The 26,585-nt window shown below is 33.3% G+C and overlaps 1 protein-coding gene across 1 annotated transcript in view; it reads right to left on the reverse strand.

Annotated features, from left to right (window-relative positions):
- Hcn1 (hyperpolarization activated cyclic nucleotide gated potassium channel 1) overlaps nt 1–26,585 on the reverse strand; it is a 285,847-nt gene that overhangs the window by 50,106 nt on the left and 209,156 nt on the right. Inside the window, 1 exon segment of the mRNA XM_042690598.1 lies at nt 24,413–24,631. Within this exon segment, the coding sequence (XP_042546532.1) occupies nt 24,413–24,631 (219 nt within the window).

Here is a 26,585-nt window from a genome sequence, read left to right on the forward strand (position 1 = left end):
ACTTTAGTTATGTTTCAAATAGGATTGTGCATTTATACCTGGACTGGCCTGGACCATAATTCTCCTATTACACTTCCTAAGTATCTGGGATGATAGGAGCTTTACACCACTCCATGCTTATTTATTTATTTATTGGTCAGTCTTGGGGCTTGAACTCAGGGCATGAGTGCTGTCCTTCAGCAATTCAGCTTAAGGAAAGCTCTCTACCACTTGAACTATAGGGCCTCTTCTGGTTTTCTGGTGGTTTATTGGAGATAAGAGTGTCACGGAGTTTCCTGCCTGGGCTGGCTTTGAACTGCAATCCTCAGATCTCAGCCTCCTGAGTAGCTAGGATTACATGTGTGAGCATGGCCACTCCATGCTTTTTATTAATTGACATGGAGCACTAGATAACTTTTTGTCCAGTTTTCCTGGAACCATGATCCTCTTGATTTCAGCTTCTTGAGTAAGAAAGATCAGCCATAGATGGGCCATACTATTAGTCTTAATTAATAAACTGACCACACATATGATGAATTTCACAAATGTATACATTTCTCCCACATTCTAGGATATTGTCTGAAGTTCTAAGAAATGATTTTGTTATAAAGTAGTTCTTTCTGTTTGATTTCTATAATCTTAATATTTTAGGTTAAAAGATACAAATGTTTTAAAATATTTTAATACTTGTAGGGAATAGGAGCCGTGCAAATGTAAGGCCATCCAACAAATATAGGAAACAATCCTTTTTAATATCATTTATATTATTCTCAGGGGCAAAATATGACATCTTTATCAACCATGAGTCATCAGATGCTTTCATCTTGTTCCCCAAGGCATCAACAATTCATATAAATTTTACCAAAAATTTCAATAATTCTCCCTTTGTCTGCATCTTCATTATTGCCCTTCTTGTCAAAGCTACTTTATCTCTCCTACGCTCATGATTACCTTTCTAACTAGATTTACTGTATCTATTTGCATATGCCTCTTTTCAATTATGAATCCATTTTTATGATTCAGACAGAGTTAGCAAGGCAGAGTAAGATTTCAAAAAATTCAACTTAGCAATCTTTATCACTTAACTAACCAAGTACATGAAAACAAATAGCAATAATGTGAGGTTAGTGGATTTAATAATTAGAAGAAATTGCTTAATTTCTAACCTGGTAAATCATCCATATAAAACATTCTTAACTTATTTGTAATTATGGAATAAAAATCAAGGAGACAGATTATTTTTAAAAATAAAAATAGTCCTTAGAACAGTTATAGTCCAATAAAAATGTGCTCATTTCTTTTAACAATCTTTTGCAAGAGTTTGCGGTTTAATGACAGATGATCATAAGTATAATATTTCTTTATACTTATATATATTGATGTTTAATTAAATAAGAATACAATGTGCTACAGCATCCCTACTATGATAACTTATCACTCCTTTCCTTTTCCAGAAGATTCTATGCTCCACAACCTTACCTTACTTCCTCCCTTCCACGATTTCCCTCAATTATAATGGCTTCATCTAAAATTTCAAAAGCAGAAATTTCCCAACAAAATATCCACTAACCCGTTTAGAAAGGTTCCTATTCTTTTCTACTTTTTTCCTTCTCTTGTAAACAATGGAAGAGGTGGGTCTTCTCCACTGGAAGTTAATATTTCCACTTTTTTTAATTAAATATCTCCGTATTATAGTTGCAGAAACTGTCTCTTACAGATCTTTGTATCCTCCATTATCTGTCTTCCCATATTTACTCTGCTCAAATAGCATTTATTTGCTAGTTTTTCTTTAATTTTATCTTAATTGATAAAGTATAATCATACATATTATAGAGTATGATGTGATGCTGTGACATATATATATATATATATATATATATATCCATCTATCTATCTATCTATCTATCTATCTATCTATCTATCTATCTATCTATCTATCTATCTACCTATCTATACATTGTACAACAATTCAATTAGGGTAATTAGTATAAGCATCTGTTACCTCCAACAGTATTATTTTTCTGTAGTAAGCAAATTGAAAGTCTTTTGTTTTGGAATATATTATGCATTAATAACCTTCATACTATGTAAGAGTACAATTGCTTATAGTTTGTACATTTTATTATTAATCCTATTTGGCTTTGTGCCTATGGCTATCTTCCCTTATCTTCTTTTTTTTTTTAAATTTTTAACAGCTTTATTGAATTATAATTTTTAGACAAAGCAATCTGTACGCAATTAACACACATCATTTGATGTGTTTGAACATCTGTATTACCCACCAAATCAAAGACATCACCATCATTTAGATAATAGACATACTTTCACGTCCAAAATTTACCTTCTGCCTCCCTTATCTTCTTTTCTCTTATTCCTCCCCAGATTCTGGTAACTACTAGTCTAGTCTCCACATCTTTTTGAAAAATATTTTTAGGCACGGCATATGAGGGTACTCCAATTAGTTTTTCTTTCTGTGTCTGCCTCATTTTACTTCACCTAATTTCTTATGTGTTTCGTTGCAAGTAATGTGATTAATTCTTTCTTTTTAATTATAAAATTAGTGTAGAGAGGGGTTACAATGACATGAGTAAGGTAATGGGTACATTTCCTATCGAGCATTGTTACCTCCTCCTTTGTTTTTCCCCTACCATCCCTTCCCTCCCCCCTCCCAAACTCCCCACTCCCACCTAATTCTTTATATAGTTAAATAATATGTGTTGTTTAGATATACAACATATATAAATACATTCAATTCTCAAGTTAAAAATAATCTATCATACCAGGTGCTGGTGACTCACACCTGTAATTCTAGTTAGTCAGGAGGCTGAGAACTGAGGACTTCAGTTCAAAGCCAGCCCAGCCAGGAAAGTCCATGAGTCTTGTTTTCTCCAATAAACCATCAGAATACTCGGAGGCGGCACTGTGGCTTAAGTGGTAGAGCACTAGGCTTGAGCTGAAATGCTCAGGGAGAGCATCTGGGTCCAGAATTCAATCTCCACAAGCAACAAAAAAGTCTATCACAATCACAAATACATTGAGAATGCTTATGCTATTGAATTATCAGATAATTAAAGCTCTTTGCTAGACATTCAACTAAATATTCACATTTATTTATTTTATCCTCATACCAAGATTTTAAGATTGCTAATAGCATTAATACTTTCTAGCTGATGGAAAAGGCACAGAGAATTTATATAACTATGTAAAGCCGGGCGCTGGTGGCTCACAGATAACTAATACTAATGCCAGTGTCTGAACCTAGGCAAAATAGCTTCATTGTCTGTCCTATTGTGTAATATATAATATTCCTGTCTTCAAAGACATCATGTCTATTGTTCAAAGTGTCCTGCAACCTGTCATCCCAGTTTTCTTTTCTCATTTAGCAAATTCCTTAAAGAGTGGTATTCACTCACCCTTTCACTATCTCCTCTCAGTAAAACCATACACTTCTTATATAGCTCTGTTCCTCTAGTTCACTAATAATACTCATGTATTTCCATGATTTTTTGAATGAATTATATTTAGTTGTTTCACAAAGTTGATCATATTTATTATCTGATTATTACTGAACATTAGTGGCAGCAACTAACAATGTTCCATGAAACCCTGTATCCTTACAAACTGACTCACCTATGACCTCTACCATACCTACTCTGGACTGTCCATATCAGGGCTTTGTGTTACAGCTATCCATTGAGCTTACAACAAGCATTTCACGAATGTTTGGTATAAGGGAGAGGTTTGGTGACCTGTTTTAAAGCACTACTCAACCAATGAGGGACTTGTATCTATAGACTACTAACATAGCCTTTCATTCTTCAGTGACAATTCTAACTTAGGTTCTATAGCAAGGCTTCAGAGGATTCTCAGTGGAACTACATATTACTTGCCTACAGTAGAAAACAGCTTAATAAAACACTCCTCATTACATTTCTTTTTTCCCAACCAATTCTTCTTATTTCCCAATCCTGCTTTATAATGATTATTCTCAGTAAATTATCTATATCCAGATTCATTCTTTGGGCTCTGCTTGTGGAAGAAACCAAATTCCATAATATTACTATTGAGTCTAACTAATTATCAAGCAATTCTCAAAAGCACATCAAATACAGAAATAAACTTTCCTTTCTGACTTCTGTATCTAGCCATCACCAGAAGCTGCATACTTGCAGTGAACCTCACTTTTATGTTTGCAGATTTTTTTTTTCTTTCTCATCCATTTCTTTAATTTTGATGCTGAGATTGAATTCAGGGCCTCAGGAAGAAGCTCTCTACCACTGAATTAAACCACAACTCCAGCCAAGGAAGTTAACTTTTATTGTCATTGATTATTGACAAATTCTATCCTGTGTATAGTGTATATGTGCGCATGCATACTAAGTTCTTAATGAAAAACATTTAAGTTTAGGTATGTTGAATCTACACTGGAAGTACATATTCACTCCTTTCAATAAATTAAAAATCTTATATTTTTCAATATCTTGTTTCCATACTTCTAGTTAATTTTTAATTTGAAATAAGATATGATTTTAAAATTACTGATAATCCTTGTCAGTATTTTTAGTCCAAATATGTCTTAGCATTAGCAATAGCCTGGTTTATATTTCCAAGTCTCTCTGAATTGCTTTAAATACAGCTGTTTCTAATTCTATTTTTCAGGTTTTCCCAATTTAAAGCAAGTAAATATATGAGGATATCCACAAATTACTAAGAGCAAATATCATCCAGAAAATAACTAATGAATCAACAATTAACAAGGAATTAATAAGGCACCAGAAAGCCAGGCGCTGGTGGCTTACACCTGTAATCCTAGCTACTCAGAAGGCTGAGCTCTGAGGACCATGGGTCCAAAGCCAGCTGAGGCAGGAAAAGTCCGTGAGACTCTCATGTCCAATAAACCACTAGAAAACTGGAAGTGGTACTATGACTCAAGCCATAGGGCACTAGCCTTGAGCTGAAGGGCTGAGGGACAGTGCCCAGGCCCAGAGTTCAAGCCCCATGGCTATCAAAAAAAAAAAAAACTGCACCAGAAAATGGGGAAGCAGTGTATGATGATAAAAGGGCTTTGCATATACTTAATTTTTATTTTCTTTTGGGGTAATCCATTTCAAAAGTGAAAATTCTAATGAAGATATATTCCTTAAGTACAAATTAAATTAATGGTATATTTTGGGTGCATGATAGGAAACAATATTTAAATGGATGTCATTGTAATACTTGTCAATTCTAACATGTTGTGATTTTGGGAAGCAATGAAGCAGCAAGCACAGATATTAAGCACAATTATTCAAAATTCCAGCTTCAAATTTATGTGCTGCTTAATACGAGTCTTCTCATGAGAAAATTCAATTCCTGTGTTAATCCAATGATTCATATAACATTACATAATCACCATTGCAACCTTTGGCAATTACCTAAACAAGAATAACAATATATTATTGTTTAAGACAATGCAAGATATTGCATTTAAGAATAAGAAAATAGCTAAATGACTGAGAATCAAGTATTAATGCTATTGTCTATTGGTGACTGATTTTAAAGAAATAGTCATGTTCATATGTGAATTATGAATTTTGACTCTTTTCAAAAGATAGCCATTGTTTCAGTTCTAAAACATCTTTGCTGAAGCAGAAAGAAAAAAAAGGATATTTTGAATATTTAGTAATTGAAATTAGAACTATTCACGAAAACAAAACAAGTTTTCCTGGTAAATATCATCAGAGCTAACAGACTCTTCTCCTAGAAAATGAGGGATCCATTGAAGGCCAACTGTTTCCCACACAATATGAATGTGAGTCAAGACAAATACATTATCAGACAGCTAGTGGCCAAACAGTGTCAATTAATAGAGTCTTACTAATAGATTAATGGGCCATTCACCATACTTAGTCAAAACAGGAACAACAATAGAGCAAAGAATTACCAGACACATTTCACTTAATCATAAAAAAGACTAAATTTTACATTGTTACTCAAAAATCAACAAGATTTTGCTAATTTATTCTAAAAAAGAAGACTAGCTTCTAACTCAATTGATAAGTATTATGGAGTCTCAGAAGATAGATAACATTTTAAATATGCTGAGGCTTTATTATAATGATGTGTTTAATTTTTTTCCTCTTGCAAAGTTTTCTTCTCCACAGTGAATGACTGTAAAGAGTTCTATTCAACTCATAGTCACTATTAATGAGAATCTTATTACCCAAACAATAAGATGATAATATTCATTTTGCTTGATGAACGTTGTGTGTAGAATTGGATGGGTTATAAACAACATATCAAGAAAATAACTAATAGAATGTAGAAATTATTTTAGTGTTCTTCTACTATAATCCTGTTTCGTTGCTAGCTTGAAGCTTTGTGTCACATACTAATTTGCCTTAAATGTACATTATTGAACAATTTGATTTTATACAAGAGTCTAATTAGCATCTCCATTCAGTAAATTTTAATAAAGATATCATAATTTACACATCTAAAGCTGAAATCCTCTACCGAAACTTCATCTTAATGGTTTTCTTCATGTAAACATATCATGTAGTTTTCCTGGTGACTGATACAAAAATATTGCTGATAAGTTTTCTCGTATTTCTTTTTCTCATACTTCACTTCTGTCACAAATGTAAGTACTGGATGGATGTAATTATATTTATAGCTTTTCTTCTGTACATACAATAAAAGTTAACGTGCTTTAAGTGAACTTTCTATGAACAATCATAACCACGACCAAAGTTAGAACGTCTCCATCACTTTCAAAAGTTCCCTCTTTCTTCTTCATGGTTAAATTATCTCCCTATCCTTAGTCCCACGAAACTACTGAGCTAATTTTTTGTCACCCTTGTTTTTCAAATTCTAGAATTTTACATGTCAAATAATGCAATATTCAGTCATTTACCTGTGTCTTTTTTCCCACTGAGCTTCTAAACTGCATCCACTGCAAAGCGTGTGTGTGTGTGTGTGTGTGTGTGTGTGTGTGTGTGTGTGTGTGTGTGTGTGTAAAACAGTTGGTATTATTTTTTCCTTTTTCATTGCTGAGTGTGTGTGTGTGTAAAACAGTTGGTATTATTTTTTTCCTTTTTCATTGCTGAACAATCCTGGTAGACTAATGTATTTATTCCTGTGAACCTTTATGTGGATTATTGGCATAATTCTTCTTAATGGTGTCTGTATCTGCACCTAGTTTCCACTTAAAATTCATTCTTAATTACAAAACTGTACTATTCTTGTAAAATTTAAGTCTGACCACAGCAAGACTTCATTTTACATTCCAATTATTCTAATCTGAGAGGGAAAACTGGGCCCTTAAAATGAACTATATGGACATGTGAATCTCAGCCCCCTGTCAGGTCTCTCCTATCAATACCTCCTTGTCACACATCTCTAGCCCAGCTGGAATTCTACAGCCTATTGAGTCAGAGGAAAAATGGAAGTTTTTCAGCTGTCCTCTGAGGTGAAAAAATTAAACAGATTATATTTAGAAATATAAATTGTGATACTTACTGTAAAATTGGTCCTTGAAATATATTTTCAGTTTAAGAGAACTGAAGCTAATCTGCACTTCTAAATATCTTAGCATATGTGCTTAAATTTTGCTACATTTTAGTTGTTCTCAGTAAGAAAGTGTGAAAATCATTGACTTAATTGACAATTATAGATGACAAGCATAAAGAAATTTAATTATAGTTCAAGCTGAGCTAAGATATGTGCAGAAAGAAAACCCTCAGGAATATAGAACATTAGTTCTGAACTGTGTTAAATCAAGTTCTCAGGATTTTAACAAGAATGTCAATGACACCAACAAAATTTATTGTGCTAAAGGATTTGATGTTTGGCTAAAATTTTGCTTTCACTGTTTAGAATTCAAAAAGCTAAACTAATTTAGAGGATGCAGAAAATAGTATGATTCATATTTCCTTTATAAGACTGTATTTATTTCACTGTTTATTCACAATAACTCAATGAGACAAACGAGTTATTTGTTCCTCAAAAAGATAAAACTATGTGAAATTACTATTCACAAACTTGTTTAATAATGTATTTTCCAATGTTACCAAATACAAAAGAGTTGCACTTAAAAATGGAAGGGTCAGCAAACTACTCTAAAATAATGATGTTTAACCAAAATCTTGATTCATTAAGCATTGTCAACTGAACTCTCTTAAAAGTAATGTCACAGAACATTAATTTTCTTCTACACTGAATAGTCTGAATGACTCAGAAAACACTGGGGACATATATGTATGTATATATATATCCATATATAACATTGGTGAGATAAGAAAATGATGCATAACTTTGTCTCCGAATTTCTAAATTTTAAAAACAAGTTTTTGAAGAACAAGAGATAATTGGGAAGTAATAAATAAAGATATAAACCAAAGTTACAAATAGTACAATCTATGTAGATTTTTGAAAATTATGAATTAATTTTCCTGTAACTGTTGAATATTTACATTACATTCATATACTTCATTAACTTTTCCAATTATTTCTGTATAACAGCAAAGGCTGCAATGTTCTCTTCAATGCTCCACAGGTACTCTTAGTCAAATACACACACATACACACACACACACACATAAACACACTCACACTCACTCACACGCACATTAAAATGAACATAGGAGCTAAAGGTAACATAGGCAAGATATTGGATATACCAGAATTCAATATTTGATAACTTAAAATTTCTTTTTTATACTTTTTTGAATACAAATATGTATATTTTGAGACTTTTTGAAGTTTCTGTATTTTAACTGAGAAAACCTAAAGAAACAAAACAATAGCCCAAAGTTAGAAAAAGAAGATAATGATGCAGATAGGAGGTTATACACTGAGTAAGCAGAAATATGGACAAAGATTGAAGCTGACAATAGTGACATTAATAAGATTTTTTATGATGACTTAAAGTTTATAAAAAACTTGGTTGTTCCAACTACTTTATGAGTCTGGACACACATGACTATATTTATATTCACCAAAATATAGACTTTGTAAGTAGAAAATTACATAATTAAGGCTACATAGCAACTTCTCTATGTTATGGGGACTCTGAACCCTGCTTCTTAGTTTATTTCGCTGCAGTGCTGAAGATCAAATCCACCTGCAAAGAAATAAACCTACATACATCACCACTGCTTGTTTTAGTTAGTGCTTTGTTGTGCACTGGTAGCAAAGCAAATGAAATCAGCTGCTATTTGCTAATGCTATTGTTTCTTAAAGATTCATAGGTGATTCTACCCATCCAATCTGGGGTTGAGTCTAAGAAACATGCAGAAAGGAGTTGGCATATGAGAAAACAGGCCTATCAGTGTGTGTTGATAATAGTAAGCTCTAGTAAACCAGGCAATAGGGACAGTGGCTAAGGGCTCTTAAGAGTCAGACTTCTAATATATTTTTCTTTTCCTTGTAATCTTTAAGTAGTTGTACAAAGAAGTTACCTATTAACCAAGAAGTTTGTGAATGCAATATTCCTTTCTTTATTTTCTTTTTCTTTTTTTTCTTTTGTCAGTCATTGGGCTTGAACTCAGGGATTGGCTGCTGCCTCTGACCTTTTGTGCTCAAGGCTAGCATTCTACCACTTGAGCTACAGCTCCACTACTGGTGTTCTGGTGACTAACTGGGGATAAGAATCTCACAGACTTTCTTGCCTATAGTGGCTTTGAAACAAAACCTTCAGATCTCAGCATCCTCAGTCACTAGGAATACAAGCATCAGGCACTAGAACCTGGAAAATACAATATATCTTGATCAATGCCATCTCTTTCAATAAATTTGATAAAATTGACAAAATTGAGACACTTCAAAGGAAATGTATACCTTTTGAAGTTGTAACCTTCACAAAAGTGCTCAGGTAAAAAGTAGACTGTCAAAGATCAAGGAAAATGGTAAAAGCCAGTAATCAAAGGTGTGAGATATAAGAGACAGTCCAAAGGCTCTGTGATTTCAGGATAATTATGTACTTTCTAGTTTGGAAGTGTGACTGCAGTGGGAAAGTGCTTGCTGTAGCATGCATATAGCTCTGAATTATACCCCATTATCATCACACAAAATAATGCACTTTCTCAATTGCTATGAACCTAACTTCCATGCTTTTATAATAGATGAAATTTTGTTAAGTGTGTTAATTACTAGAAATATAAATAAATGTGTTCATTTAAAAGTTACTTTGGGAATTTTCTTGCCTTGTAAAATATGAGAAAGAAATACATTTTGATAGAATTAGAATGATGACATTATCTATGTTTCCTTGGAGATATTTGGATGCAGAAAAAAGCATATGTTGAACAAATCTTGCTCACTGGAGACAAAGAGATAAATTCAATTTCAACCCTGTTCTTTTTGCATTTCATGTTTTGAACTATTAACTTGACCACCCAGATCCTATTTCTCCAACTCATAAAATATTACCGCAAATTACAAAAGCTATGTTTCAGAGTAAAATATGATAAGAGGTCAGCATGGTGACTTTAGCCCTATAATCTCTGCTATCTGAAGGAAGAGTTCAGAGGATTATGGTTTAAGGACAGCCCAGGCATAAAAATTTAGGAAACTCTATCTCAACCAATGTCTGGATATTGTGTTGAATGCCTGTAATCCCAGGAATATAAGAGACATAGTGGCTAAGGTCAGTATATGTACCTGACATCCCCAGAAACACAGAAAGAAAAAAAATAGGAGGATCATAACTCAGGTTGGCCTAATTATAAGGCACAAGAAGAAAGATCACATGTCAAACTGGCCTGTTCAGAAAAGAAGCAAAACTAAAGGGGCTATAAATATGGATTGAGTGCAAGGCACCTGCTTTGCAAGCATAAGCCCCTGAGTTCAATCCCCAGTACTGCAAAAGAAAAAGTGTGTTTCATACATACGTATTAGAGAATAAATGTTTTCCAAATTATAACCACCTTAATTAGAAACAATTTATACCAATTGTACAAACAAGGATACTTGTAAAATATCATCCAGGACATTCAATGGTGAACAGATAATAAAGTATCATAATTATGTTAATTTTTAAATAGAATGAGACAGGGACATGCTCCCTTGCCAATGTTGGGTATCTTCACATTTTAGGGCAGACATTTCTCTTAGCTTAGAAACTTGTATTTCCACATCAACAGACTACCTTTCCTTCATGACACAGTAAATCGAACTTACTCAAAATAATTTAAACTGCTCTAGATGATTCAGGGGAATCATACTTCAGCCTTAATTATTAAAGTACCTACAAAATCTATCCTGGAGTAAAGTGAATGCCTTTTGATAGAAATAGTATAAAGTATTAGACAAGTGATAAAGGAAACAACTGCAAAGATTCACTGTATCTGTCTTCTGATACTCACTTCCCTGATTCATGGAAGTTATACTTTAATTATTTTAGGTTTATGACTGATCTAATTGAGATGTTTGGAAGATATGATGTTATTATTACATGTAATAACACAACTTGTTAGACTGTAGTTCTAAAATAGAAACTAGCGGAAATAAAATTGTCCAAGGGAATAGTATGAAAAGTGTGTATTTAATTTTTGTATTGTTGACATAAGACCACAGTCATTTATAAAGAATAAAAATAGTCTGATGACTAAGAAAAGTGATTTCCTTACACTATGTCCCCAGCTAGTCCTATATATTAATGAGTTATGTGTATAAGGATGACCCAAAGTCATTTAAAGTGTCTTTTGAATACAGAGAAGATTAACATACATTTAATAGAAAGAGAGACATTCAGAGCTGGAGGGCACCACAGAGATAATTGATTCTAATCCACTCATTTTACAGATGAGAAAAAGAAGCGTGGAGTAGGAAATTTATTTCTACACATCTTACATCTAGTTAGCAAATGTCTTCAAGGAAAACCCAGGTCTCTAAATTTCTAACCAGCATCTACTTTGAATAATCCTCATGGACACCATACTATTCCATATGTTTTATTATTCTTTGGTTCCTCTTAAATCTTCGCTCAGAGTTTTTGTTAACAATAGTAATTAACAATATAGAACACCAATTTCTTCATATGTCAAAATAGAGTTTAAAAATGGGTGAGAGAGAGACAGAGAAAGAGATACAGAAACACAGACAGAGACAGAGATTATCTTCTGCAACAGTAGTGCGTTGTATATTTGAGCTGGAAGATGGAATAAGATTCTGGCAAGATGAGGATGTTTTCTCTAGCCCTGATTGGGAGCTTATGTACCTTTCTTTCTATGCAAACCATCTACCGTGATAGATCCCATCCATTGATTCATTGGTCCAGCTATTCATTGATCAATTTTATAATGCTGGGTAACTAGCATGTATTTCTAGTTTCATGTGAATTTTACTGGAATTTTCCTTTTGATCTAAAATCTTATTTAGGGAAATTTTCACTTCACATATGAATGTGAATGGTATATGTCATAAATACTCTTTTTATTGTGAAGTTAAACTTTAACATTTAGTGATGGCTGTTTTGTTTATTTGAGACCACATAGAATAGATGATTGGGAACAGCCTGGATAAAATCTACCAGCTGATATAAAACTTAGTAAATTTTTATTTCAAGTAAGTATTAATCAAAAGCAATGGTGTAGTCTTTAATTATTAAGAGTGTCTTAAGAAATGTCCTATATGTTTTTTGGCTTCTCAATGAAACAGTAAAGATAAATGTAAGTATTTGTACATAGGATATATGAACAGAGCTTTAACTAATAAATCTTTCATGGGAAGGATAAGAAGGTATACGGGTAGCACCATAGAACACAATCTTGGGTTCTGTTTGTTACTGACCTTCTACTTTAAGTATTAGTTGATAGCAGAAATATGGCTTATCTAATAGGTAATAAAAACTACTAGGAGTTGGGCAGGGGTGTCTCATGCCTGTAATCCTAGCTACTCAGGAGGCTGAGATCTGAGGATAGCAGTTCAAAGCCAGCCTTTGCTGAAAAGTTTGTGAAACTCTTATCTCCAATAAACCACCAGAAGAAAAAAATGGAAGTAGTGCTGTGGATCAACTGGTAGAACACTCACCTTGAGCTGAAGAGCTCAGGGACAGGGCCCAGACCCAGAGTTCAAGCCCCACGACTGACAAAACAAAAAACAAAAACAATACAAAAAAACCTACTAGGAGGCATGGTAAGTTATTGTTCAACTGAGAGATTTCAGTTTTAGATAGAGAATGTTGTAAAAAAGACAGCACTAATAGTTGCAAACCACAAACAAAAGGCAGATTATTAGAAATGTTTGAAAATACATTAAAATTATTAAATCAAAAAATAAAACTTGAAAACAAGTTTGAAGAATCTGAATCCATTGTCTAGTTTCTTTAAAGGCTACTATGCTAAGTGAATATTGTAGAGGATCCAAGTTACGCTGGGTCTTGGGATATTAACATTGTAGTTTGCTAAATTATTTGCTATTAAATAAGTTTGTAATGTTTTCCTTTTCATCAAAAAGTTAAATAGTAAATTCAATTGAATTATATATATATATATATATATATATATATCTACACATATACAAAAAATAAACACAGATACACAAATGTAGATGGTACTGGAGATTGAACTCTGGGTGTTGTGCTTGCTAGGAAGGTGTATTACCACTTAGGCCATGCCCCTAGTCTTTTTTAAGTTTTAGTTATGGTTAAAGAAAGTCTCATATTCCCTGGCCCTGCCTGAGCCATGATCTTCTGTTTACACTTTCTGAATAGCTAGCATGATTAAACACACCACGATGGCTGAAATGGTGTTTTGCTAACATGTGACTTGGAGTGGCCTCATACAGTGAACCGCCTGATCTCTAGTATCCAGGTAGTTAGAATTACAGGTGTAAGTCATGCCAGGCTTAATGTTACAAATGTTTGAACACTCACCCACACAAAGAAAATAAAAATGAAACAAAAACATAAGATTTCATGGTACTGACACCAGATGATACCTCTTAATTTACGATACATGTTATGCCTTTTACATACTTGTACCTGTACCTCCCTTTTATATCTATAGTTTAATTAATACTGTGTTTTGATGGCTGGTATGATTCTGATATTGAAGGTACTCTCTAAAATCCAGGCGTTACAAGTTTTTGATCACCAAGGTGGCACTACTAAGAGAATCTAGAACCTTTAAGAGGTTGGGCCTAGTGGGAGGACTTTAGATTATTGGGAGGGAAGCCTTAAAAGGTACACAAGACCCTGTTTACCCTAATTTCTTCTGCATCCTTTTCATGAGGCAGGGTGATTCCGTTCTACCACACATCCCTATGACATGCTGTCTCATCACAGGCTTAAAAGCAGTAGATTTTCTTATCAATCTGTGAGCCTAACCAAGCCTTTTTTCTCCCTTCAAAAGTTCTTTCAAAGACTTTATTTCAGTAATGGAAAGCCGATGCCGTAACACAGGATTATAAGAAAATCTTATTTCTTACATGATAAAAATTTTCCTGGGAACCAGAGAATGAGGCATCCTATTGAATATTCAATGTGGAGATTATTCTAATCTATGTGAAACTGGAAAAATATTAAATGCTATTTCCTTTTCTAGAGAAAGATGGCTCAGATCAGAGTGTCATGAGCACAGTAATTATTAGCCACTATCTTGAGCTACACTGAATCATAGTGTTTTTCTTTAAAGGACAATTGCTATGATATCACAAAGCTCTTTTTCGAGGAAACAAAGCCATACTCATTCAATTTCATAAAATTAATTTGTGTAAGATCTCAATAATAATGATTGGATTAGCAGGTATCAAAATGAACACATTATGTTAGTAAGATATTTAATAAGGCTTATACTCTGACACTTTGAAAATAATTTGACATTTTTCAGACAAAGCTCTAAGAAATACTCAGATCTGGCAGAAACTCACCATATAATATTCTAAAGCAAATTCAGATAAGTTTTTTTTTTTTTTTGGGGGGGGGGTCTGGTCATGGGGCCTGAACTCTGGGCCTGGGCGCTGTCCCTCAGCTCTTCAGCTCAAGGCTAGCGCTCTACCACTTGAGCCATAGCCCCACTCCGGCTTTTTTTTTTCTGCTTATGTGGTGCTGAGGAATTGAACCCAGGGCCTCAGGCATGCAAGGCAAGCGCTCTACCACTGAGCTACCTTTCCAGCCCATCAGATAAGTTTTGACACAAACTTAAACCCCATGCTGCCTCTCTTGTCATTATGGAAATAAAAAAGTGAGTTTTCTACTTTCTGATGCACCATTCTATGTCCATGAATTATATACTAAAAGAGTAGTTAGAAATCTAAGACAGACTGGGATAAGCAGTAAAGGTCAAAAGCCATGTACATATGACCAGATCAGATGGTGTTAAGCAAAATGAACCCCAAGATAGGGACATGTGTTTTGTTTTGTTTTTGTTTTTTATTTCTTGCTATTGTTCCTAATGTATTTATAATGTACCATTGATTTTTTTTTGTTTCTTTTTATGTTCCTCCCCCAGGGTATAACCGTTTTGACTGTATTTGATGCTGGTGCCCTGCATCTTGTATATACACTTTTCTAATTTGGGGAGGGGAGGGGAAAAAACAAAATGCTGAAACAAGGATACAGCTTGACCCATTGTAACAATGAGATGCACAAGACACTATGTTGAAAAAGGAACTTTCCAATTTAGGCAGGGGTGGGGGGAGTGTAGTTGTGGTGGGAGGGCAGGGATGGTAGAAGAAAAACAAAGGAGGAGGTAACAATGCTTGATGGGAAATGTACTCATTACCTTGCTCATGTAACTGTAACCGCTCTGTACGTTATTTTTACAATAAAACATATAAAAAAGAGCAAAAAAAAGAAATCTAAGACAGAATTAAATTTTTAAAAAAGTAAAGTAAAAAAAATCTAAGACAGAATTAAATTTTAAAAAAAGTAAAATTTTAAAAAAAGTAAAAAAAAATAAAAAAGCATATCATTAGAGTTAGTAAAATACATTGAGTAAAAACAATTCACTTGTGAATGTAATTGTGAGCTTCAATTGTACACATGTGTTCTTTGTTTCTGTTGTGTGTGTAAGGGAGTTTTACATCTGAAAAACATAAAAAGCTTCTAATTAAGGCACATGGAATTGATGTTATACCTGGTTTCATTACAAAACAGTGAAATTCTCTGTGTCCTGAAAGACTCTATATATACTAAAATTTCTACCTATAAAATAGGAAAACTAACTCTTCAGAGTTTATAGAGGAAATTCTAAAAATAAATACACTCATAAATCCCTTTAGTTCTTAGTGCAATATTGGATGTTCTGTAATGAAGCTTATAATGCCCAGTTTGTTTCTTTCAGGTAAATCAAAGTTCTGTTTATAAATCTAGTGGAGGAAAGTGTAGGATACTAACCACCTCCACTAATACAGGAATGTGACTATGTTAAACTATAAATAGAATCAAAGAAAAATGTGGGGAAATATGAAATACGTGATATTCATTTTTAAGTCAATAACAACTCATAAAAATTAATAATATAGTGAAAATGCATTGTGTCACAGCCCCAAGAACTTAAACTTAAGCAAAGTAAACTTGTTGCAGTGAAAAGTTATGCATATTCACACACTGCCAATTTACATCTCCTTTTACAAACACATGTAATTAATCAGAGAATGATTTAATTATCCTATTCATTAGATGCTTCAATGGTTCCAAGATCAAACTTTTTGTACGGATTAAAAAAATTTTACAATTTTAATTCTGGCTCACAGTTCATGTCTTACAGTGTGTTTGGTAAATGTAAGAAAACAGAGAATTTCTTTGTAACTTTAATTTGTAAAACATAGCATATTCTTTTTTTTTCCTTAACATACAACTTTCCAGTACTTGCATACTGGGCCACTTCAATACTCTTGCCAGAAAGCAGGGAAGAATGAGCCATTTACTCAAGAAGAAAGGATTAAGGAAAACATCCCTCACCTCTTAGGAAATCAACAACAACAACAAAACTTTTAACATATTTCCACAAAATCAAATCCATTGTGAAGTTTCCTCAAATCCAATGTAATATTTCCAGGTATTAAATAGTGTTTACCACCTCTTTAAGAGTTTATAGAAAAATGTATATATATGATGCAGGGCATCGGAATCAAATACTGTGAAAACAGTGGTTGTACCATGGAGGAAGAACATACAAAAGAAACAAAAAAAAATCACATAATACATTAAAAACAACAGCGATAAAGATAAAACACTAGGAAACATGTATTAAAAAGAGTGGGATGGGGGGGTCAAGGGAAAAGTGGTAGAGGAATAAAAAAGACGAAGAGGGGAGGAATGCAAACAAGAATCCAATGTATATTTTATAAAATTAAGAAGAGTGAGGGAAGAGCTATAGGGGAGGGATGGATAAAAATGTTAAAAGTGATTGACATTGACATTGACACTGTATTATGAAATGGACTCATTACCATACTCATGTAACTGTAACCCCTCTGTAGAGTATCTTTACAATAAAAATATATATTAAGTAAAAAAGAATCAATTTTCCCCTCTTACTTTAGAAATATGAAAGGTTGCTGTTAATATTAAAATTTATTCCTTTATTTCAGTTAAAAAAGGTATACTGTATTCAACACACTTTGTTAAATGTCAACACCTCTGTACAACTACCCACAGATAATAATAAATAAAAAATGATCAGTGGGTAAAAAAATGAAAGTTTTTAGAAAGATTATTAACTTTGCTTTTAAATACTTAAAAACTGAATGAGAATCTCCACACATTATATAGCATTTCAATTAAAAATAAAATGTTTGGGTAATTGGTAAAGCAACATTCTCTTCAGATCTGGGCTGAATAAGTAGTAACACCTTCTTCACCTTCTTTGCCTTCTCATATCACCTTTACCAAACTTTAGCTCTTGAAGTATGGCAAGTCTTTTTATACAACCATATTTTTGCCCATTCGGCTTACTCCAAAATTTCCCTCCTCCTCTTTAGATCCCTTTATAAATAAAATTTCTTCTCCCTTTTAAATCCAATATGGATAAAGACACTGACTTTATTTCCCTCAGTAGCACTTTAAAGCATTTTTTACTCTATATCACTTTCTATAAATCTTGTTAGTGGATGTTTTTACCCTTTCTTCCCCACACATTATACTATGTGATAATATGTGACTTAAGGTGAGATGTTATTTTTGATTTATTTATGCCCAATATGGAGAACCAAGCCTAACATATATGTATGCATTCAACAGATATGCATTTAATATATAAAATTTTAAATGGCCAGGTGCTGGTGGTTCATGCCTGCATTCCTAGCTACTCAGGAGGCTGAGATATGAGGATCATAGTTCAAAGCCATCCCAAGCAGAAGTCCTTGTGAGTCTCTTATCTCCACTCAAAAACTGGAAGTGATGCTTTGACTCAAAGTGGTAGAATGCTAACTTTGAGTCAAAGATCTCAGGGACAATGCCCAGGCTATGAGTTTAAGCCCCATGATTTACAAAAAAAAAATTATCTGGAAAATAACTTACATTAGATTTTACTCTGAAGATTAATTTGATACTGATTTCTAATAAAATAATGTTATTTCCTGTGGTTTTAATATAAGAGTTCTTTCTATATATAATGTTGAAGTTCTTGCTTAATACACTCATATTAATAATTTTATTGGAAATGTTTATGATCTAATGCATCTGACCATAAAAACCATATAATCTAGGCAGGACAATAGTACAAAATATCTCACTATGGTTCTGATCGCTTTTATTAAGGCATAATTCTAATTATACATACTATCACTAATATTTTGCAATGCATATCCATCTTATCACTCTAGCATTCAAAACTATTATTAGAAGAAATATACTTTTTTGTTTTTCTCAAATATTTCTTTCAAAATAGGATGATTTTGCTTCATTTGCATTAAACAACTAAATAGTCTCCACATCTCTCTATCATTGACCACTGCACATTTTATTCCTTAACTTCTGGGACTCCTTTCAAAAGTGGAGCTTTTTTTAGGTCATTTCTCCCTTGGCGATTATGTCTGCTGATTTCTTCATGATCCTTCAAGGCCTATTTCCAACGCATCCCAGTGATCCTGATAATCAATCTCACATTATATTCAGAATGAGAGGATCAGTTTTAGTCACAGAGCCTCTCATCAGGTCACCTGTGAAAGTGCTTCATGAAGCACTTAATCTTATGATATAAAAGATACAAATACACTAAAAGCAAAATCTTGAAAGAGAAATTGAGTTGGTTTTTGTCCAAAAAGTCAAACACATATAAAAAATCAAATCCATCTATCAATCAATAAAAGAATACAGGAAATGCAATTCAACTTTAGAGCTGCTTAAGAAGCTGTTTTATGGGTTCTAAATAATAAATAGAGATGTCAGAGAACTAACAAAAGCATACTGAGGACAAATTTTAACACTTCTTACAGTTCTGAAAATATGGATGCCTCCAATACACATGTGAACATTTTAATCATGGAACACAGAGTCATAGTATGGAAAGCATCACTGTAGAGAAAGGGTACCACATCTCTCTAGGCATATCTCAAATATTAAATATGAAATTCACTGAGATAAGTGATTAATAACTAGAAAAATACTTTTTCTCTTTAGAATCAAACTTCCTTCCTTTACTTGCTTTAGTTTTTACAACAGTCTTAGCTAAAGTCAATTCGTTCTTCCAGATGAGAAGATGTAAAATATTTGTAGCCGAACAAGGGATTAGCAAGCAGGAAAAGTGGTAACACAAGGTTAGCATTGTATCTCACAGATATTCTCAGCTCTAAGATTGGCCTGGCCTGACCACATATGGAAGTACTACCAATTTAACATAAAACATATATTAATTTCAGTTCCCAGGATGCAAAGTCTGCATTGATTATTCACAGATATTTTCTGCACTAATTAACAAGCCATGTGGGAGTTGTGCTCACGGTATTTTCGTTTGTGAAATAAGAAAAATGCATTTATGAATTAGGAAGAAAACCAAGGAAAACTGTTTCTGTTGAATGGACATGGATTTCAGATTTATCTTTTCTTCTTAAGAATGATCCAATTGAAAATTAGAGAATCAAATAAATTTTCATTTAATTACTATGTATATATGATTTTCTTAAGTCAATACCATCATAAATTTTAAATCCTCTTTTCTGAAATTAAATACCCCATGAAAATCAGAAAAGTATAGCAGTGGTTTTATTTAAAGAGAAAGAGGTGAAAACCAGGATGTAACTTTGGGTTCGATGCCATGAGTTGGGATAAAACATACAACAGCAAAGACGCAAATGTTCCTAACATGGTATTTATATTTCCTTTGGACAGAGATAGTATACACAGAACTCAGAATATTGTAGGTAGGAATGGTCTGGGAGACATATAGCTTCCCAAAAGAAAAATGAAGTGTGAGCCTTGGTGAAGGTGAGCAAGGAAAGTGAACAATGTAGCAGAAGGATTTCTTGTGTTTGTAAAGGACAATGATTAGTTTCCTGGAAGAGAGATTTGGGTAAGAGATTCTTAAGAGTTTAGAAGCTGATCTGCTCTATCATTCATCCAAATTCCTCTTTAGATCTCACCAAGTGAAATAGAATTCAATAGATCTCACATGGTGCACAAAAGATTTCGTATGGAATATATCACTTGTAACCAGCAACAGACCCACTCAGAAACATCTGCTTAGTACATCTGCCGGTCACATTTGAATTGTTTCTTACCTCCTCTTAGCCCTTTCGTTCTACCCTAGAAAGATAACACCTTCTACTTAGATTTATGACAGGAGGGAGGAAAGAGACTACGAGCCAATCATCTTTTGTTACTCTGAGCTTCTAGCCCCTAAAAAACTATAAGTTGAATTTGTGAAGAAATGAATTTTCTCAGGAAAGATAAAATGCATCAAATTAAAAATAGACATTTTCACCCCAAATTAAAACTGCTTTGGTTCTGTCTAAAGTTGAGTTTGTTCAGTACAGTTAAAGAAACTATTGAAATTTGTTGTAATGCATACAGGGTAAGTGTAGACACATTTTAAATACTACTTTCACACCATAGGTCTTCCTGAGAAAATGGTAGAATGGAGCTATATGAAATATAAAATATGATAACCCATGAGATCATAAGTATTTCCTTTGATTGAAATGTTATTTTAATCTTCAATGCTGCATAAAGATTATCAGATGCATCTAGCCAAAAAAAGAAAACTAAACATCAGAATGATAGTGGTGGTATTGATGAAAATGATGGTGTAAATGTGATAGCCCTGTCATATTTTTAGCACTGAAATATCACTTAGTTAAAGGTCTCACAATTAATAATTTATGCTACTAGTTATGATGATAGAGCTACACAGACACAGAAAGTTCCCTGGGAAGGATGACATTTCAAATAAAATTTCAAAGAATGCGATTTCAAAATAAAACAATGGGCTTAAGACTTGGACCAGATCAAACTTGATCAACCTGTTTACTTATGCCAGTGTGATAAATGATATAACTCAGTGCAATGTTACTGCAAAAAGATAGTACAGCTTGCTTTGATTACATAGAAATGTTATCACTGGCTATCAAGAAGTAAAACATAATACCAATATTAATTATACAGGAATTAGTGACAGTTTCAAGATACCTAAAGGGAATTATTAAACATGAGAATAATTAAGCAGTTCTCCCAGCACTTAAATAAAGTTATCTTATGATTCAGTGACTCTACTCCTAAGTGTATACTCAAAAGAAAATAGATACTCAAACAAATACTATTGCAGAAATGTTAGTAGTACTATTTATAGTAGGCAAAGGTGGGTAGAAACATCTCAAAAGTCTATCAACCATTTAATGAATAAATCATGTCATTCATTATGATAATAATTGGTCATAAAATGGAAAATATTGATAGATAGGAATGAATCTTATAAGATTTTTAAAGAAATATTCAGAACCAGGAAACTGAGACACAAAATTGACTAATAATTGACCTCTAGTAAAGAAAGATGATATGAGGAATGACTACAGGGTTCTTCCTGATGAAGGGAACATGTTTTAGAACTAGAGACACTGGTAGCACAATATGAGAATAGACAAATCATCAACAATTTTACACTGCAAAGCAGCCAATGGTGACTTTGAGATTATGGGAATTTCATTTAAGCCAAGAAGTCAAATGCCCAAATCACAGAAGAAGCTCTCATTCAACCATACATTATTCAGAGAAATAAAGAAACCCTATAATATTGCTAGAACGCTAGAAGTTATATGTGTGTGTGTGTGTGTGTGTGTGTGTGTGTGTGTGTGTGTGTGTGCATGTATGTATGTATGTATATCATATCATAAAAGTATGTGAATATCTGTGTAAGAATAGTAATGATTCTGACTAAAAATAAATACAGTTGGGCTGGGAAGGTGGCTCAGTGGTAGAGTGCTTGCCTTGCATTCATGAGGCCCTGGGCTCGATTCCTGAGCACTGCATAAGCAGAAAAAGCGGGAAGTGGTGCTGTGGCTCAACTGGTAGAGCACTAGCCTTGAGCTGAAGAGATGAGGGACAGAGCCCAGGCCCAGAGTTGAGGCCTTACCACCGACAAAATCATAAATAAATACAGTAAGGTGGAACTCAATTTACTGGCAGATCTTGGTTAGAAGACAGATAACTATATATATCTATATATCGATATATAGATCTATATATATCGATATATAGATCTATATATCGATATATATATATGTATATATATATCGATATATAGATATATATAGATAGATCCCTCAGCACCACATAAGCAGAAAAAGCCAGAGTGGCACTGTGGCTCATGTGATAGGGCGCTAACCTTGAGCTGAAGAGCTGAAGGACAGTGCTGAGGGATAGCTGAGGGGCTATTCCAGTTTCCTTGCTCTGTAACAAGCATTTGTCAGATTAACAACTTTATAACTTGAAATACAACAAAATTAACAACATTCTTACATATAAATGTCTCTGATGGGACGAGAGGTTTGGATCGAGTGATACACCACTCACCTAACAAACTCTATGCCCTGACTTCAATCCTCATGCTAGGCAAAAAATAAAAATAAGAATTATGATTGTAGTGTTAAATAAATTTTGTCCCTGAATTAAATTTGGCCTATATGGCTTCCTCAACCCAGTAAATTAGGATTCATTTACTATGCCAGACAATGCTAAACAGTGAAATTTCGAAAATCTGTTTAAGACAATATAAACCAGTTAAGCAGAAAAAAATCAGAAAGGATTGCTTTTCCATATAGCCAAAAGAAAGAAAAGGCAAGACTGTAAGCCCAAAGTCCATTTGAGTTTATCAATTTTAGTCAAATTCGAAAGAATATAGACTCTTCTCTCTTATTATGCTTTTTGTTCTTTACAATTTAATTGGAGCTTTCATTAAAAAAAACTTTAAATCAATTTTGATGGCTCCACTTTTCATTACTTGACTACTAAAATACCATCTTTCTCACTTTAATGGTTTGTGGCAGTGTAATACATTGAAGGGAAATAAAATACCTAGGTTCTCTTTTCCTTCTTTTGTGATTATAGTTTGAAGATTTCTGTAAGTAAAGCCACAGCTAAAATAATGTTCTGTTGTTTTGAAAATATTTGAAATAAAGCTATTATCAGTTGGCACATGTATTCGAGACCATTTTAAGGACAAATTTCAGAAATGCTCTTTTGGAAAGTGAATGCCGTGTTTTGTCAGGAGAAAGAGAGCCATGCTAAGACACTGAGAGAAGTCTTTATTATTAAATAGCCTAATAAAACTGTTGTACATTTTTCAACTATAAAATACTTTTGATTTTTCAGAATGTTATTGATTTTTTCCAGAAATTTTAGTAGTGTACAATGATCTAATATTTAACTCCTCAACATAATTAAATACATATTTTAATGCAATGAATCAATCATTGCAGAAACTTACTTTAGTCCCTCTCTTTTCAGAAAAGTTTAAAACAGCCATCATTTTAATTAACACATTGCAAATAAGAATACATGATAGCAGCTGTTAACATGCATTTTTAAGATTGTGGGGTATGGTAAGTTATCTAGATATAAGTACAACATATGCTCAGCTAAGTGTGTGGATTGTAATAGAAATTAAGATTATAGCATGCAGAGAGAGGTTCTACAATGGGGTCTGTTCCTATTGGGTCACTGAAATCCTTTTAACCTACACTAGAGAGGGGTTATAATTATGTAATATTGAAATATCCCTTTGAAATGTGATATATTTTGGACAATAATAACACATTACATTAGCTTCCTACATTTTAAGACACATAGCTATAATTGTAGACCTATTTTTTAATTGATTAGTCCAGACAGGAACTAAAAATAAATGAGTACTATTAGGATCATGAGAAAACCTCAAAATATCAAAACAGATTGTTTTCTAATTTTAAGCATGTTAACTCATTATAATTCTGATCAGAGATCATTTGAGTAGCTTTAAGACAATTAACTGAACTTAGTAAGTAGTGTATTGAAGATATGAGAGATAAAACAAAATACCTTCTCTTGATATTGCCGCCTGGAAGAATCCAATGACTGGATTAAAGCTGTGGCGTGGCCCACAAACATGGCATAGCAAGTTGCTCCCACGATCATACTGAGCATGGTGATCCATAGATCGGACATGCTGACTGGGGCTTGGGCTCCATACCCAATGCACAGCATGTGACTCATAGCCTTGAAGAGTGCATAGGAATACTGCTTTCCCCAGGAATCATTCTAGAACATAAGAGGGAAAAACAACCAGAGCGAGCCATTAGGATAGCATAATGAAAGAATGATTTTATTAAGTCCCAACTCAGCAGTCTGGTCTGCAGGGTGTCTAAGTCATATCTGGGTCCAGATTAACAGCAGTAAGATCAGTGGCAGCAAAATTAGCAATCAAAGAGACAGGAATGGCTCCCCTTGCCAGCAGGGAGAGCACTCATGGTGATCAGCTTGCTAGCCAGGATTCTATCCCTGTACTATCTACATAAATATCAAAGCTGTCACTTAAATTCCCTGACAATGCATTTGACATTCAGGTAATAACCTTTGCTGATAATTTTAAAAAAGAAGTGTATACACACATTTTAATAAGTAAAGTGAGAAGTTAGAATTTTTTCCAAATACATAAGTAACAATATTTTAAAAATTAGCAATGAATTGAAACAGGCATTTCTTAAAAGAGACCCTCAAAAACATGGAAAAATGCTCATCATCATTTAATCATGAACCAATCTAAGAACCAATAAGAATGGTTATTACTCCAAAAGATTAAGCAGATATAAAGTACTTGGAAGAGCAAGAATGAGCATATAAACTTATAAGTTGATACTTTGGGTAATGTGGAAGTGAGTACAAATGTATTAACTGAGATATGGTAGACTCAAGGGAAAGTTCAAATAATGTAGTTCCTTAAAAAGTCAAAGTCAAAATTCAACAAAATAAACACCAGGAAAGAGTACTTGAAAGGGCTGGAAAGGTACTTGAAATGTCAAGGGACAGAGATATACTAATGAAGAGAAGAAGATGGTTGGAAGTGAGAAGTTGGAAGTGAGAACACAGGCAAGAACTAAATGTATATCCTACAAAATAAAAGTGAAGGAAAGGGTGGTTTGGGAAGGAGAGGTAAGAATGTTGAAAGAGTAACACTGTCAAGATGATCATTCACATCATCAAGATAATGGTTTGTTAAATGGCAAGTACTTTGTACAACTAAAGATAATAAAAAATTAAAATTAAAACAGTGCTGGCAAGAATGTGGGAAAATGATGACTTTTGCAGTGTTTATGGAATTATAAATAAGCACACTATTATGGAAAACAGAATGGAATTTTCACAAAAAAAGTTAAAATAGAGCCATCATCTGATCTAGCAATCCCACTTGGTGGTAAATACCTAAGGGAAATCAAATATTATGTGGAAGAAATATCTTTAGTCTCATGTTTATTTCAACAGGTTTTACAAAAACCAAGAAATGGTTATTAGGCTCATCACCTGATGAATGCATAAAGAGAATATGGTGCATCTATGTGATGGAGTATGTTTACCTTGATTTAAACATTATGCCATATATTACTATATTAAAATGATTACACAGTACCAATTAATAGGTATATTTTTTAATTGTTTTAAATTAGTTATACCATATATTCCTGTATTAAAATGATTACACAGTATCCATGAATAGGTATAATTTTCAATTGTTTTAAATTAGTTATAAAGTAAATTAAAAATGTCCTTAACTGCATATTGACTCTGTGTACATTTGTGTTTGTTCTAGGTGAAATATTTTCATGTTTCTAATCTATTTGACTATATTTAGGATGAAACCTTATGGCTTTATTTACAGCGATGTTTTAGTTTATATTAATTTTTATGTAAAACCAAAACATCCTTTAAGCTACAAGTAGCAATTAAAGTGAACTACTTAGGTATAGGAATTTGAATAAGATCTTGGGATAAATAGGTAAACTCTGGATATTCAATGATGGATGCAGGACCATCAGAGTCATTGGAAAGACAGTATTGTTAAGAATAGTCCTCAAATTCAGAAAATTCCTATGCATCCAGACATGACGCAAGTGAGAAATACACGTAAGTGTTCAAGTATCAAAAGAGTAGAAAGATAATTAAGTGATGACAACAGAAGTGCAAAAAAAGTACCTCTTCCATGTAGGGCCCCAAATTT

This window comes from Dipodomys spectabilis, unplaced genomic scaffold (genome assembly GCF_019054845.1).
Source record: "Dipodomys spectabilis isolate Male_0828 unplaced genomic scaffold, ASM1905484v1 ptg000138l, whole genome shotgun sequence".
NCBI lineage: Eukaryota > Metazoa > Chordata > Mammalia > Rodentia > Heteromyidae > Dipodomys > Dipodomys spectabilis.